Consider the following 13593-nt stretch of genomic DNA (forward strand, 5'->3'; position numbering starts at 1 on the left):
AGATCTAATCAGGAAACGCTCTTTGGATTATGAAAGTTGCAGATCTCTACCCTCCCCTCCCTCTGACCAAACACTGTTGATCCGTTTTTGATGAAATCATATCTGATCTTCAGGCAGCCCTGTCTGCATTTCTGCAAGCCGAAACACGACCAAGTGATTAAATAAGAGGACATGCAGCTTCTCTAAACTACTTTCTCCCAGGAGAGAAAAGGTAAGGTTGGTCAACTCTGCTAAACATTTAGCTTGTTTGATTTTTTTTTTTATTGAAAACTGAAGTCATACTAAGAGAAGGGATATTCTGAGTCCAAGATTAAAGGGATTAAGATGGTTGCTATATAAAATTACTCTTCAAAGTGCAGCTTTATCAAGAGTTTCTTTAATATAATTATCTTAAACTGTTACATCTGTTTTGGGGGATTTGGGAGGAGGTCAGTCAGCACTTTTCGCTGTGATTTTTAGTTTGTAAAGCTAAGACTTTCAGTGTTTGTCAATGGTTTTATGCAGGAGTTTGAAATTAGTTCACTACGTTCCTCTAGAAATATGACTATTGTATAATTTTTGACAGACCGTGTGTTGCTTCGGTGGAACGGTGATTTTATTGTGCAAGGAGAAAATTGACAGTTCAATGAAGCCACGTTTACCAAGTGGAGGACCCTGGTTGGAACTTAAAGCCACTTTAAGCTCAACAGTTTGTTTATCTATGTTCTCGCATCCTCCTGAATAATGTGTAGTTGCGCCACTGATCTTAAGCCCAGGGCTAAGGCAACCTACAGGAACAACCTGTGGCGTCTCGAAGAAATTCCGCTGGGGTAGGACCGGGAGGGGTGAGTGCACGGAGCTTGGCGACTGATCGGTAATACCTATGGTGTCGTGAAGGTGAGATCCAGGAGGCAACAGCGTCCGCTGGAGATCTTGGCAGACAACGGGGAACACTTGACTAAGAGAACATAATGAGGAGTTACTCAGAGGAAGTAGCACAACAAAGAAATGCTCAGAGGTTAGTTCTAGGCCGACGAGGAGAAACGTTTACTATAGTATGCAAACACTCAGCCACTGAAGTGTTGGCCAGCCGCTCCATAAACACGCCACAGCAGCCAGCTCCTGATTAGACACAGGTGTGTCTACGGGGTCGACACCGCATCTCTCCAGGGGCTCAGTCAACCGGTGACACCTGGTGGACGGGGAAGGAAGTAGCAGGCAACCAAAGAAAACGAAGAAAAACCTGTTGGATATTAAACACTTGATTTTATTTATATAGTGTCATTTTCTAATCCAAAATTTTGTGATTGGAAATGGCAGAACTAAAACGTCCCGTGCAGTGGCGGTTTCTGATAAAGTCAACCACCCAGGGCAGTGGCGCAACTACACATTATTCAGGTGGATGCGAAAACATAGATCGGCGCCCCCTCCTCCGAGGTAAGGAACGTCAGGGTGAAGGAGCGACGCTCGCTTTTGTGACTACATTAATTTAAGGGCGGGAGTATTAATCTCTTGTTGTCAAACTCAAAAGCTGAATGTGAGAAAGTGTTAGGTACACTAGATGACATTTTCACACGTCTCAATATTTTAAAATGTATTTATTTGATCCAAATCTTCCTTCCGACACTGCTTTATGGTCTTTAATGACAAAACAGGCCCAGCCAAGTCTTTAAAGCAACTGAACCTTCTGCACAGACAAATTAGAGGTGCACACACTATAATTCTGATTAGAAATCAGACCATGTTCCCTGACTTTTTTTTTCTCCTCCTGTCTTGCTTCTCCTGCAGTTTAATCTGCGGGTCAAGGCTTCCTCTGCTGCATCGCTTCTTCCGTCATGGTCCAGAAGGTGGCAGTGATCGGCGCCGGCCCCTGTGGTCTGAGCAGCATTAAAGCCTGTTTGGATGAAGGCCTGGAGCCAACGTGCTTTGAAAGCAGCGACGACATTGGGGGGCTGTGGAGATATAAAGTGAGGCCCGATAATTAATAATCAACCAGAAATCATCTTAACGTCACCATTTGTTTTTTATTACTACTATCGTTATAGTTCTCATATGCTGTAAAGCTGACAAGAAAAGTGTTTTTTCCTCTCCTCAGGAGAAGCTGGTACCTGGGCGAACAAACATCTACCAGTGTGTGATTATCAACAGCTCCAAAGAGATGATGGCTTTCAGCGACTTCCCTCCTCCTGCAGAACTCCCCAACAACATGCACCACACCGAGGTCTTGCTCTACCTCCGTCTGTACGCTCAGACCTTCAACCTGCTGCAACACATACATCTGCAGGTCTGTGAGCCAAAGGTTTGCAGAAATCAAAGTATCTACTGCACAAGCAGGGTGATTTTCATCAGATTGACCTAAAATGTTTATCTCAGACAAAGGTGGTCGGCTTGAGGCGGAGGCCGGACTTCGATGTGACAGGACAGTGGGACGTGGAGACAGAGACGGCTGACGGTCGGAGGCAGACGCATGTTTTTGACGCCGTTATGGTTTGTACCGGACATTACACGCAGCCACATCTGCCGCTCAGCCACTTTTCAGGTAAAACCCGTCGTCAGCTGCTGTTAATTCAGCTTTTAATGTTTGGGGCGCACTTCTTTTCTTTTTTTCTTCATTTAATCTCAGGTATTGAGAGTTTCAAGGGGAGGTATTTCCACAGCTGGGAATACCGCAACGCCAAGGGTCTGGAGGGGAAGAGGGTGGTGGTGATTGGATTTGGAAACTGTGGCTGTGACATTGCTGTGGATATCAGTCGAGTTGCTGAGCGGGTAAAGCATACACGTGTATTTATGAAAAGTCTCACAAAGGGAAAAAAAAAAATCAAACCCTCCCACTGAGTGCTGCTCTGACGTGCAGGTGTACCTGAGCACCAGGAGCGGAGCATGGGTTGTCGGTCGTGTTGGACCAGGCGGCCTCCCGTTTGACGCAGCTTGGAATAGTCGCCTGGTTGTGACTCTGGCTTCGCTGTTTCCCACGTGGAGCAACTGGATGTTGGAGAGGAAGCTGAATGAATTCTTTGACCACAAGTTATACGGCCTCAAACCAAAACACAAGTATTATAAAACATTATAAGTCACTGCAAAAAAAAAAAAAGTGGCATGGATGATTTATGAGGAGTTCCTTCTTTTCTAAATCTTGGGACTGAGTTTTTTACGCATTAGTTTCTCCCTGCATGTTGTACTGAATTACAGAAATATTTGACCTGGTGGTGGCGCTGCAGGACAGATCATTACCTTGCGAGAAGCATCCAATTATGTTCAACATAATCAAAATTTTGCTTCAAGATTCCAATCAATCAAATTTCCTTTGTATAGCACATTTCAGTAACAAGGCATTTCAAAGTGCAATGTAGTCATGCAATGTAGAATCAATTGGTTCTGGTTCTGATGCAGAGCAGAACCAGAAGACCTGGCCAGTGTACGGACTTTAAAACTGGAGTGATGTGCTCTATCGTCCTGGTTTTAGTGAGAACGTGAGCAGCAGCATTCTGGATCAGCTGCAGCTGTTTGATTGATTTGTTAGGCAGATCTGTGAAGATGCTGTTGCAGTAATCGATGCGACTAAACATAAACGCATGGACAAATTTCTCTAGATTGTGCTGTGACATATTCGTCTTCTAATCCGGGATATGTTCTTCAGGTGACAGAAGGCCAACTTTGTAACTGTCTTTATGTGGCTCTGAAGGTTAGGAGCTGGGGACTTTTTATGGTTGTGTAAAGATTGCATACATACTTTGCTTTGTGTCAAATGGGATCCATAAATTCCTCCAAACTTTTAACGTTTCTCCTCCAGCTTTTGGGCACAGATTCCTGTCATAAACGATGACCTTCCAGGTCGGATCATCTCCGGCCGTATCCAGGTGAAGCCCAACGTGAAGGAGTTCAGGGAGACCAGCGTGGTCTTTACTGACGGGAGCGTCATAGACAAGGTAGATATGTGTTTAAAAACCCTGCATATATTTAATGTCGGCCAGGATTACAAACATTATTTGTATTCTGCACTGTGGACGTCTTAAGTCTCCAGGCAGCGCAGACAGGAAGCTGCGGAAACCAATAGAGTCTCGCTTTCACAGAACATTATCGGAAACTTTAAAAATATCCGAATTCTGAAAGGCAAAGATGGTTTTAATACAGTTTTACTAGCGGCACGCGTTACTGCGTTGTGACAGGTTTATATTGCGTGTATTCCAGGTGGATGCTGTGGTGTTTGCCACAGGGTACAACTACAGCTTCCCTTTCCTGCCCCCAGATCTTCAGGCTAAATCTGACTACAGGCTGCGTCTCTACAAGCACGTGGTCCCACCCATGCTTGCCCACCCAACTCTAGCGGTGGTGGGCTTCATCCACGGCTTAGGTGCCATCAACAGCATGGCGGAGATGCAGGCCCGCTGGGCTACAAGAGTGTTTAAAGGTAGACACGTGATTTAAATTTCCTGCAAGTTTTGTAACCACTGGGTTTAAGAAAAAAGTTATAGGTATCTCTGGAACGTAAATGTTGCACCCCTGGAAAGTGTTTTTTTTCCACTTTCTTTCAATGTTTTGCCTGCAGGTTTAATATCCCTCCCAGCAGAAGACATCATGGTGAAGGAAATTGAGACAGAAACGGCAACAATGAACCGGAAGTAACTCCTGCTAAATCGCACAGCTGTTCATATAGACTTATTGTTGGTGCTAAAACTGATCATTGCAATAAACATGAACTAATTGGACTCTCTCTCCGTCAGGTTTGTGTGCTCTGAGCGGAACCCCCTGCAGGTGGACGTCATACCCTATACGGACTCTCTGGCTGAGCAGGTGGGATCAAAGCCAAACATACTGCAGCTCCTTTTCACAGAACCCACGCTGGCACTGCAGGTCGTTTTGGGTCCCCGCACTTCGTACCAGTACCGCCTGAGTGGGCCAGGGAAGTGGGCCGGAGCCCGTCAAGCCATCTTCACGCAGAAGCAGCGGATAACTCGTCCTTTCAGAACCAGAGTGGTTTCAGAAGAACCAGGAAATGAGGCCTCTTCTATTCTGAGCATCCTCCTGGCTTTTATTGCAGGAGCTGCCCTGCTGTGCTACTTAATCTACAATTGGCACCTTCCTTTTCTTCCCTCCGTAGCCCCCCAACTTTGATCAACATACGGCGTGGTACAACGTCTTCGTCGACGTTTCGCCAATAGTAACATTCGACAATCGATCACGCAACAAGGGGAAAAAGCGTTTCCATAGCAGTTTTGCAAAATACATTTATTTGGATACGACCACAAACCCACCCCATTATAGTGTAGCTCGAAAAATAAACATTTCTATTAAGCCAATTTAAGAGAATTTATCTTTGAAATTTCAATTTTATGGTTAACAATGGAGACTCAGCTAATAATGAGCTCCTTTGCCACCGTCAAACAATTAAGTAAATAATGAGTAAATAACCAAGCTTCAAGCTTTGGAGAGAAAGTGAAGCATTTAACAGTTAAGTCTGAGTAAGAAGGTGATTTAAAAAAAAATTTTTTAAAGATTTTTGCACACTAGACCGTGAGCTGCTTCAGTTAAAGCACTTCTGCATAATTATAAAGACCTGATTGGAATCCTTAATGGAGACTTCCTCTAGAACAGGTAGTCACACTTTATGTGGTGCAGCTAATTTAGATTTGGTGAACTGATTGTTCACCTGGAGGTGATTAAAAAATGAATTATGTGTTTTATCACACACATGATTTACCAGCAATGTCTTTAAAGCATTGTCCACTGTGGACAATGCTTTAAAGACATTGAAATAATTGAAGCATTGCCAAGAACCAGGATTGTAATTATTAAGAGTTTGTCAATTCAGTTATGCTGCAACATTGGCGATTGAGTTTAAGAGTGAATTGACTTTTTTTTTAACACCATAAATTTGCTAACTAGTTGTATTTTTGTAAAGACAGTTTTGTGTAAGGTAGTCAATTTCAACAAATCTAACAATTTATCAGATAAATGTGAAACAAAAAAAAGAAATAAGGAAAGAAAAAAAGTAAAATTCCGAGACCTAAATCTAACTGAGAATTGGGAACTAATGTCTACGTGCCCTCCATCTCCAATCTGACAGGACTGGAGCTATTCTGAAAAGAAATGAGGGCATTAAAAAAATTATGTTTCTATATTTAGGTTGTGACTTTTGCTTTGTTTTGTTCTAGTTTATCTAGTTGATATACTCTGGATGAACATTATTAGGCTACTTTTTAGACTCCTGTTCTTCCAACCCAGAAATGGAATTAGAGCAGAGGATACTTAGCACATAGTTTACATACTTTAGATCAACATTAGATTTTTTTTCTTCTTCTTTGGTTTGTTATTTTTGTTTGTATTTCCTTTTAATTCCTGTAAAGCACTTTGTATCGCCTTGTTGCTGAAAATGTGCTATATAAATCAAATTACCTTACCTTACAAAAATATTGACTCAGAATACTGTTGAAATTATAGTTGAACAAACGTATTTCAGATTTTCATTGCAACAAGAATACTTGTTTGCTTAGCAATTGCTCAATGAGTATTTGAGTTGATTTCAGGCCAAATGTGGAGTTGTATAAAGGCCTTTTTGTACAGAAAGTACAATATTCTGTGCTTATTCTTTAGCTAAAAAAAATAAAAATTAATCCAGGACAACACAAAGGTCAAACATTAAGACTGGGGTATGAGAGTGATTGTCAGACAATAATGAATGATTAGAAAGTTCTGGACTAAAGGTAAAGTTGATGCTTTAATCATCAACTACAGATACACAAGACAATTCATGACTTAATTATTTGCTAAAAGCGGAAGGTTTTGGACTCTTGCTTGTTGTTTTTTATTTTTAGTTTTAGCAGTTAAATATCTGAAACACATATCAAAATGAAACAATGTGAGCTCTTTAACATGTATGTGATATTTTAATCTAAAGCTGGTAGTCAAGAAGAAAATTTGATTGGTTGAATGTACCATTATTTCAAGTCAGTAAAACAGGACCAATAAATCAAACAGCATATTTTGAAACTTTTTCCATAAAAAATGTGGCTTTTGTCCTGTATTGCTGTACAGGACAAAAGGCTGTAATTTATTAAGGGCGTGGATAAAAGCTTCCTCTCGTACAGCACGTTCTCAAACAAGGTTGTGGGAGTATTTTTAAAACACGCAAAGCCTCAAAACCGAGCGCATTGCGTCTAAAATGTCACCAACTGCAAATGATTTAAAAAAACCCGACTAAGTCATAAAATATCCTCATCAATAACTCTCATCTTTTTAACGTTCGTCTTTTAGCTTCTGTGTCATGTCTGTAAGCTATCGCTCCAGTTGGTGTTGTTGCCAGCAGCATGATTAATGATTGTTTAAAGTAGCGGGTATTAAAGCTTTTCCCAGCCCAGGAAGTCTGTTTACTTTTCCTCTCTGTCTCTGTGAAGAAGCAAAGGTTCAGTCTGCAGACGAAGCTCCAGGTTGCGCTCCACCCACTGCATGCAGTTATATAAAACACCAAGGAAACGGGTTTCCTCCTATTGAACCAAAAAGGTACGCCATTTAAGATCACTTTTTGGCACGTTTAGAGGAGAATGCATGTCGTTTTCTTGGAAATGAAAGCGCCAAAAATGAAGCTTCGGAGCAGAAGTTGTTGTTGTTTTGAATATCTCAGGGAGGGAGGAGCGTCACGCTTTGCACTCTTTTCGACTAGATATAAAAAATAATAATTTAAAAGTTGTTTTTAATTTGGTTGGTGATTCTTGAGTCGTTTAATCAGGTGTTGACGCGAGAGAGGTGTGTGTGTGTGTGTACGGCTTTGTAGTTTTTTGTTTTTGTTTTTTTAAACTTGAGCTATGAGATAAAATGCAGCTTCGTGACGCGCGTCTCTGCACGGATGCGTGTTGATGTTCTGCAGGGTAATGATGGTAATAATAATAAGAATTTCTTTCTCCTCAACGATCCGCTCCGCAGAGCTGAAGCATGAGTCGTCGCGTGGCCGTGGTCGGAGCGGGGAGTTCGGGTCTGGCCTGCATGAAATGCTGCCTGGACGAGGGGCTGGAGCCCGTCTGCTTCGAGAGCAGCGATGACATCGGAGGTCTCTGGAGGTTTAAGGTCGGTGCACGCATTTTGAAGCGAGGGTCGCCTCGGTTAATCAGAATATCGAATATTTTTTTGTGTGTGGTGGAGGCGGGTTGAGTTCTGTACAGCAGGTTCATTACACAGAAAGCGGTGTCCATTCCAGGGGTCATTTGTTCTTTATAGTTAATGAAATTTCAGTTTTTTTAGAGAATTAAAATTTGATAAAGGACTAAAAAAAATCTGCAAGAACTGCCCCGTGAAGGGTAATTGGTGAGCTGTATGTTCAGAGAGCCGTATCCTAGCATATAGCTGGAACGTTCAGTGGAAGGAAAAATCACAGGAGCATTCCTTGTGATAGTCCCAGTTGCTTGCAAAATTGTAAAGCAAAATCTGATCAATTATGTGTAAAATTTCAATTGGAAATCAATGTCCCAAGCGTCTGGAGGAAAAGGGGAAGTGGCAAAAAAAAATCTAAGTGGGTGGGAGGAACAGTTTGGGCTTCCATGTCATTTTCACATTTTCTGAAAAATTTTAATTTGGGCTTACATTAGCAATAAGACAGAATGATGTAGATTATCAAAACTATATGCTTAAAGTTCAACTTTTTGGAGTGGAGATGCAGCTGTACTTTCACAGCATGGAGAACTCAGTGGACTTTGTTTAAGCCTCAGCTGTCTGTCGCTGCAGGAGAATCCAGAGCCGGACCGCGCCAGCATCTACAATTCACTCATCATCAACACCTCCAAGGAGATGATGTGCTACAGTGACTTCCCCATCCCTGCACACTTTCCGAACTTCATGCACAACTCTCTCATCATGGACTACTTTCGGATGTACGCGGACCACTTCCAGCTCACCAAGCACATCCGCTTACACGTAAGGACGCGACTGCCAACGTTAGTCTTCCGCCTCCGACGCGTGCGGTGGTCGACCTCCGTGGCCGACTGTCTCTGTCTTTCTGTTTCCCCCAGACCCGAGTCGTGAACATAAAGAGGAGGTCCGATTTTTCCCGTTCGGGACAGTGGGATGTCGAAACGGAGAACAAGGACGGCAAAAAGGAGAGGCACATTTTTGACGCTGTGATGATCTGCATCGGACATCACTGCCACCCTCACCTGCCTCTCCATGACTTCCCCGGTAACGCCTCGGAAAGGTTTACACCCTTCAAACTGTTTCACATTCGTAGTGGCGACAACAAACTTGAATGTACTTTTAGGCGACGCACCAGCATAATACTAGAGCATATTTGTGATGAGAAATGAAAAAGGAGATATAGGTTTTCTATTTTTTGCAGATGCGAAAATCTGAAAATTGTGGTGTACATTTGTATTCACCCCATCCCCGCCCCTTTAAAAAAATCCTGATAAAGCATGTTGAAATTTGTGTCTGCTCTGTAACAAAAGGTTTAAAAAGGAACAAACAAAACGGATAACTCTGTTCAGGGCACTGAACATATAAATAACCTTGTTTTTATCTAACACCTTCTGTTGTATGTTGAGCACAACTGCAAAACCTAGCAACCTTTGAAACAGCTTAGCTTATCATGTTGTGGGAACTCTTTACTGAACAGTAAAGTGGTTTATTATCAGCAACAACACCGAGCAATACTATAGTGTCTGCAACCTGCAAACACCTAGTTTTTATCTAACCCCCCACCCCTACGTCTCACCTTTGCCCCCTGCAGACACAATCACACCCATTCACTGCACCTTAAAACTGCTAGACGTTTGCAGCGGGTCCACTACTCTTTATTTTCTCTCTGCTTCAGGCCTTTGCTGCTATTGTTGCTTTCACACTTTATCATTCGCGTAAAAATGCCTACAAGTGCAATTTCAACTCTCAGTACAAACTTGTTTTAATTTATCTTTTATATTCTCCTGAGTTTTTCCCCTTTTCATAGTTTCTTTATATACATATATTATTATTTTTTCTATATCACCGAGGAGACCACTGCAATTTTGTTGTTTTCTAGCAGCATAATGACGAATAAAAATCTTCTGTTTTTGTCTCAGGCATCGAGACTTTCAAGGGAGAGTATTTCCACAGCAGAGACTACAAGACTCCAGAGCAGTGGAGAAACAAAAAGGTGGTGGTGATCGGAATAGGAAACTCCGGGGGAGACATTGCAGTCGAACTGAGCAGATTCGCCAAGCAGGTGGGACTGAAATCACCTCGGACCCGACTCGCGTCTTTAAACCGAGATGAACTTTATGAAGCTTTCAACTAAAGACCGTCACCTCCATGAATGTTTTCACATTTTGTCTTGACACAAGCATAAATTCAGTGTATTTGCTTAGGATTTCAAATGGCAGAGCAACACTGAATAGTTTATGAAGTGAAAGGAAAGTGATGGAAGTTGTGTTTTTACAAATCTTTGTGCACAAACTCTCCACTAAAAATTGAGGGTTTGTGCTTGGTTTACAAGCAAAAAAGAAAAACAAATATATTTTCCCTTTTGGTTTAAACTCTCAGTGGTATTTACATGAAGATTTCCTAAAAGTGGCAACTTTTTGTTCTTTCAGGTTTACCTGAGCACTCGAAGGGGAGCCTGGATTCTGCACAGAGTTGGAGACAATGGGATGCCGCTTGATTTACTGTATAACAGAATGAAGAATTTTCTGCGTCACATCCTTCCCTCTGACTATATATCCTCCATTGTGGAGAACCAACTCAACAGCAGAATGAACCATGCTCTGTACAGTCTAAAGCCCAAACACAGGTACTGGATGTTTGCAGATTCTATTACAACATGCAAAAAAACACTGAATCTTACCAATGCAACTGTCATTGAATTTGCCTTACTTCAGGCCTTATCAATAAAATTCTTATGATTCCTGCAGCTAAGTTGTGAATTTAGCCCCTTTGTGCCTCCTGTTTCTCAGGTTGTTCAGTCAACATCCTACCGTCAATGATGACCTTCCCAACCGCATCCTGTCCGGAACCGTTCAAGTAAAACCCAATATCCGCAGATTTCATGGCTCCTCTGTCGAGTTTGACGATGGAAGCGTAGTGGACGATGTTGACCTTGTGGTGGGTTTAATTGTCTTTTTGTGCAAACAAAGTGGCAGCACTGGGACAAGGATTGACAACCTCTCTTTGTGTCTTGAAGGTGTTTGCAACAGGTTACAAGTTTTCCTTTCCTTTTCTGGCCTCTAATGTGGTCCCAGTGACTGATAACCACGCATCTCTGTACAAGTTTGTGTTTCCACCTGACCTGGACCGCCCCACGCTGGCCATCATTGGACTGGTGCAACCACTGGGAGCCGTCATGCCCATCAGTGAAATGCAGGCTCGATGGGCTACAAGGGTCTTCAAAGGTAAAAAAAAACAAAACAAAAAAAAACATATTGACTACCTTTATTTGATTAAATTACTTTTTTGTAGTATAGATAAATTAAGAAAACAGCTGGAAAACAGAATTGAACTAAACCTGAAAAATCTGATATCTTTTCCAAAATGTAAACATTCCTCCATTGCACTGACAGTAACGTTAACCCCTCCTCCATTGTCACGTCTCACTCTAGCCAGTTAATGTCTAGTTTGGTTTTAGCCAAGTTGGATGTGTCCATTGGTGTTGTGTTCCTCACAATATGTGCGTGAATATGGGCGTGAACGCGGGACCTGTAAAACAGGGAGGAACGGCATACGAGCTGCAAATGGACACAAATCTGACAGAGGCTAAATGGGGAAGAGCGAGTGAAAGCCCCGCCCAGAAGGGAAGGGGCGTGGCCTCACTGTAAAAGTCGTTACTAAGGGAGGAAAACTGTTAATTTGTTATTCTCTGCATCAGCGAGGTGCTGAGAAGCTGAAGTACAAACTCTGTAGGAAGTTGTACTTTCAATGACGAGACAAGTCTGTTGTTAATTCTTGCCGCAAGGGGGAGAGCGAGAGCAAGACTTTCAGCAAATAACTGGGAGATTGAATGGAGCACAGAAATGTTTCCTGATTTTCTTCCCTCCTGTCAGGAATCATGCTGGATTTTGGAAATATTGACATGCTTTTGGCAATGCTAAGTTACATTAAAAATGTATGTTTTCTTTGGAACACATTTGGGGTGGTTTTAGTAATGCTTGCTGCTCTTAACTGCACTTACAGTGCAAAAGACAAGCAAACAAAAATTATTTTGTAACCGCTTATTGCAGGAAGGCGAGAAAAACGTATTTAAAATTCAGTTTTTACATCTTCTTACGTTATAGTTCTTATAGATAAATCATAAAAAGCTGCAATCAGTTCAGATTTGTCAGAAATCTGCAAAAAATGTGCTACCAATATATTTACTGCGCGTGTGTCTTTTCCAATGTCTTAATAAAATATCTTTTTTTTTTTTTTGGCTTAGGTTGCATAAAGCTCCCCTCATTATCCACCATGCAAAGAGACATCCAGTGCAAGCAGGAAGCCATGGCCAAAAGGTAAAAGTTATCCAACGGTTTTTATTACCCTCTGTGCGCGTCATGCTGTTCACATGCTGAACTCGAACCTTGCTATCAGGTACGTCACCAGTCAAAGACACACCATCCAGGTCGACTACATGGACTACATGGATGAGATTGCAAACCTGGTGGGAGTCCGACCCAGAGTCTCCAGGCTGCTCCTGACCGATCCCAGGCTGGGGCTGAAAGTGCTGTTCGGCCCCTGCACCCCCTACCAGTATCGACTCAGGGGACCCGGAAAGTGGGCCGGCGCCCGCAAGGCCATCCTTACCCAGTGGGAGAGAGTCTCTCAGCCCTTGCAGACCAGGCCGTGCAAAGACCCCGAGCGACGGAGATCTCTGAAGTTCCCTCTGCTTCTGTCCGCGGCGGCGGTGGGATTGGCCGCCTACTACAATCGGAGCAGCCTCTCTGCGTTTCTGCAGGATCCTGCTGCCTTGCTGGACAGAGTGAAATCCTCCCTCCCCACACAATGACGCTAATGTCCATTCGTTCATCAATTATCTCTACCCGCTTGTCCTTGCAGGGTTGAAGCTCATGCCATGACTGATTACATTTGCCTTTAATTGCGGTTTTAACTCATAAACTTTGCTGCATACTGTTTCACTTCTGATCTTTTTAAATGGCTAAAACTAAAACTTGACAATACTTTATTCTCTCTTTGACCAAATAGAGCCTTTCTGCATAGTTAGCTTCCTGTAGTCCTTGGTTTATATAATTTTATAAATCTGTTGCAACACCTACAGCCTTTGTTCTCATTTTAAGTTTTGAAATGCCTCCATGCATTCATTTAAGACCAAATATAGTGTGTATTTTTAATTCTTACACTCTGAAACCCTCTCTTGAAAGCATGTATGCACTTCATCTAATAAAGGTTGTGTAAAAGTTTTTTCTTCTTTCTTTCTTCCAAGTTTACAGACAGAAACCAAAATCCATCCTGAGCCTTTAGTCACATTACAGCACAAACTTTAGTATACATTTTATTATATTTTTATGTGGTAGACCAACACAAAATAGTAAATAGTTGTGAAATGAAGGGCAATTGTGAGGCATGCATTCATAATTCAGATACTCGGATACAATCTAGTGCAACTAATTATTCATCCTGCCAAGATGGGAAAATGCCACAAACCATGTAGTGAACAGAGCAAACATGAAAGAA

The 13593-nt window shown here is 42.2% G+C and overlaps 2 protein-coding genes across 5 annotated transcripts; both read left to right on the forward strand.

Moving 5' to 3' along the window:
• The first annotated feature begins 85 nt into the window (after positions 1 to 85).
• Positions 86 to 7337, forward strand: LOC103463764 (flavin-containing monooxygenase 5-like). 3 transcript variants are annotated; one of them, XM_008407342.2, is made up of 10 exons: positions 86 to 211; positions 1768 to 1946; positions 2075 to 2263; positions 2353 to 2518; positions 2603 to 2745; positions 2834 to 3030; positions 3770 to 3905; positions 4168 to 4387; positions 4526 to 4598; positions 4701 to 7337. In XM_008407342.2, exons 2-10 carry the CDS (start codon positions 1815 to 1817, stop codon positions 5089 to 5091), a joined length of 1647 nt encoding a protein of 548 aa, XP_008405564.2. In that variant the 5' UTR covers positions 86 to 211; positions 1768 to 1814; the 3' UTR covers positions 5092 to 7337. The 3 variants fall into 3 exon arrangements, 2 of the variants coding, with proteins under 2 accessions (XP_008405564.2, XP_008405565.2); XM_008407343.3 differs by lacking the exon at positions 86 to 211 and adding an exon at positions 572 to 1416; XR_014087344.1 differs by lacking the exon at positions 4701 to 7337 and having other exon boundaries at positions 4226 to 4387.
• LOC103463767 (flavin-containing monooxygenase 5-like) lies at positions 5120 to 13319 on the forward strand. 2 transcript variants are annotated; one of them, XM_008407347.3, is made up of 10 exons: positions 5120 to 7476; positions 7897 to 8037; positions 8692 to 8880; positions 8976 to 9141; positions 10017 to 10159; positions 10527 to 10723; positions 10887 to 11034; positions 11114 to 11321; positions 12341 to 12413; positions 12493 to 13319. In XM_008407347.3, the coding sequence occupies exons 2-10, from the start codon at positions 7906 to 7908 to the stop codon at positions 12905 to 12907; spliced, it is 1671 nt and encodes a 556-aa protein (XP_008405569.2). In that variant the 5' UTR covers positions 5120 to 7476; positions 7897 to 7905; the 3' UTR covers positions 12908 to 13319. The 2 variants fall into 2 exon arrangements, with proteins under 2 accessions (XP_008405569.2, XP_008405570.2); XM_008407348.3 differs by lacking the exon at positions 5120 to 7476 and adding an exon at positions 7512 to 7719.
• The last annotated feature ends 274 nt before the right edge of the window (positions 13320 to 13593 follow it).

Source organism: Poecilia reticulata, chromosome 4 (assembly GCF_904066995.2).
Source record: "Poecilia reticulata chromosome 4, P_reticulata-male-v2, whole genome shotgun sequence".
Taxonomy (NCBI): Eukaryota; Metazoa; Chordata; class Actinopteri; order Cyprinodontiformes; family Poeciliidae; genus Poecilia; species Poecilia reticulata.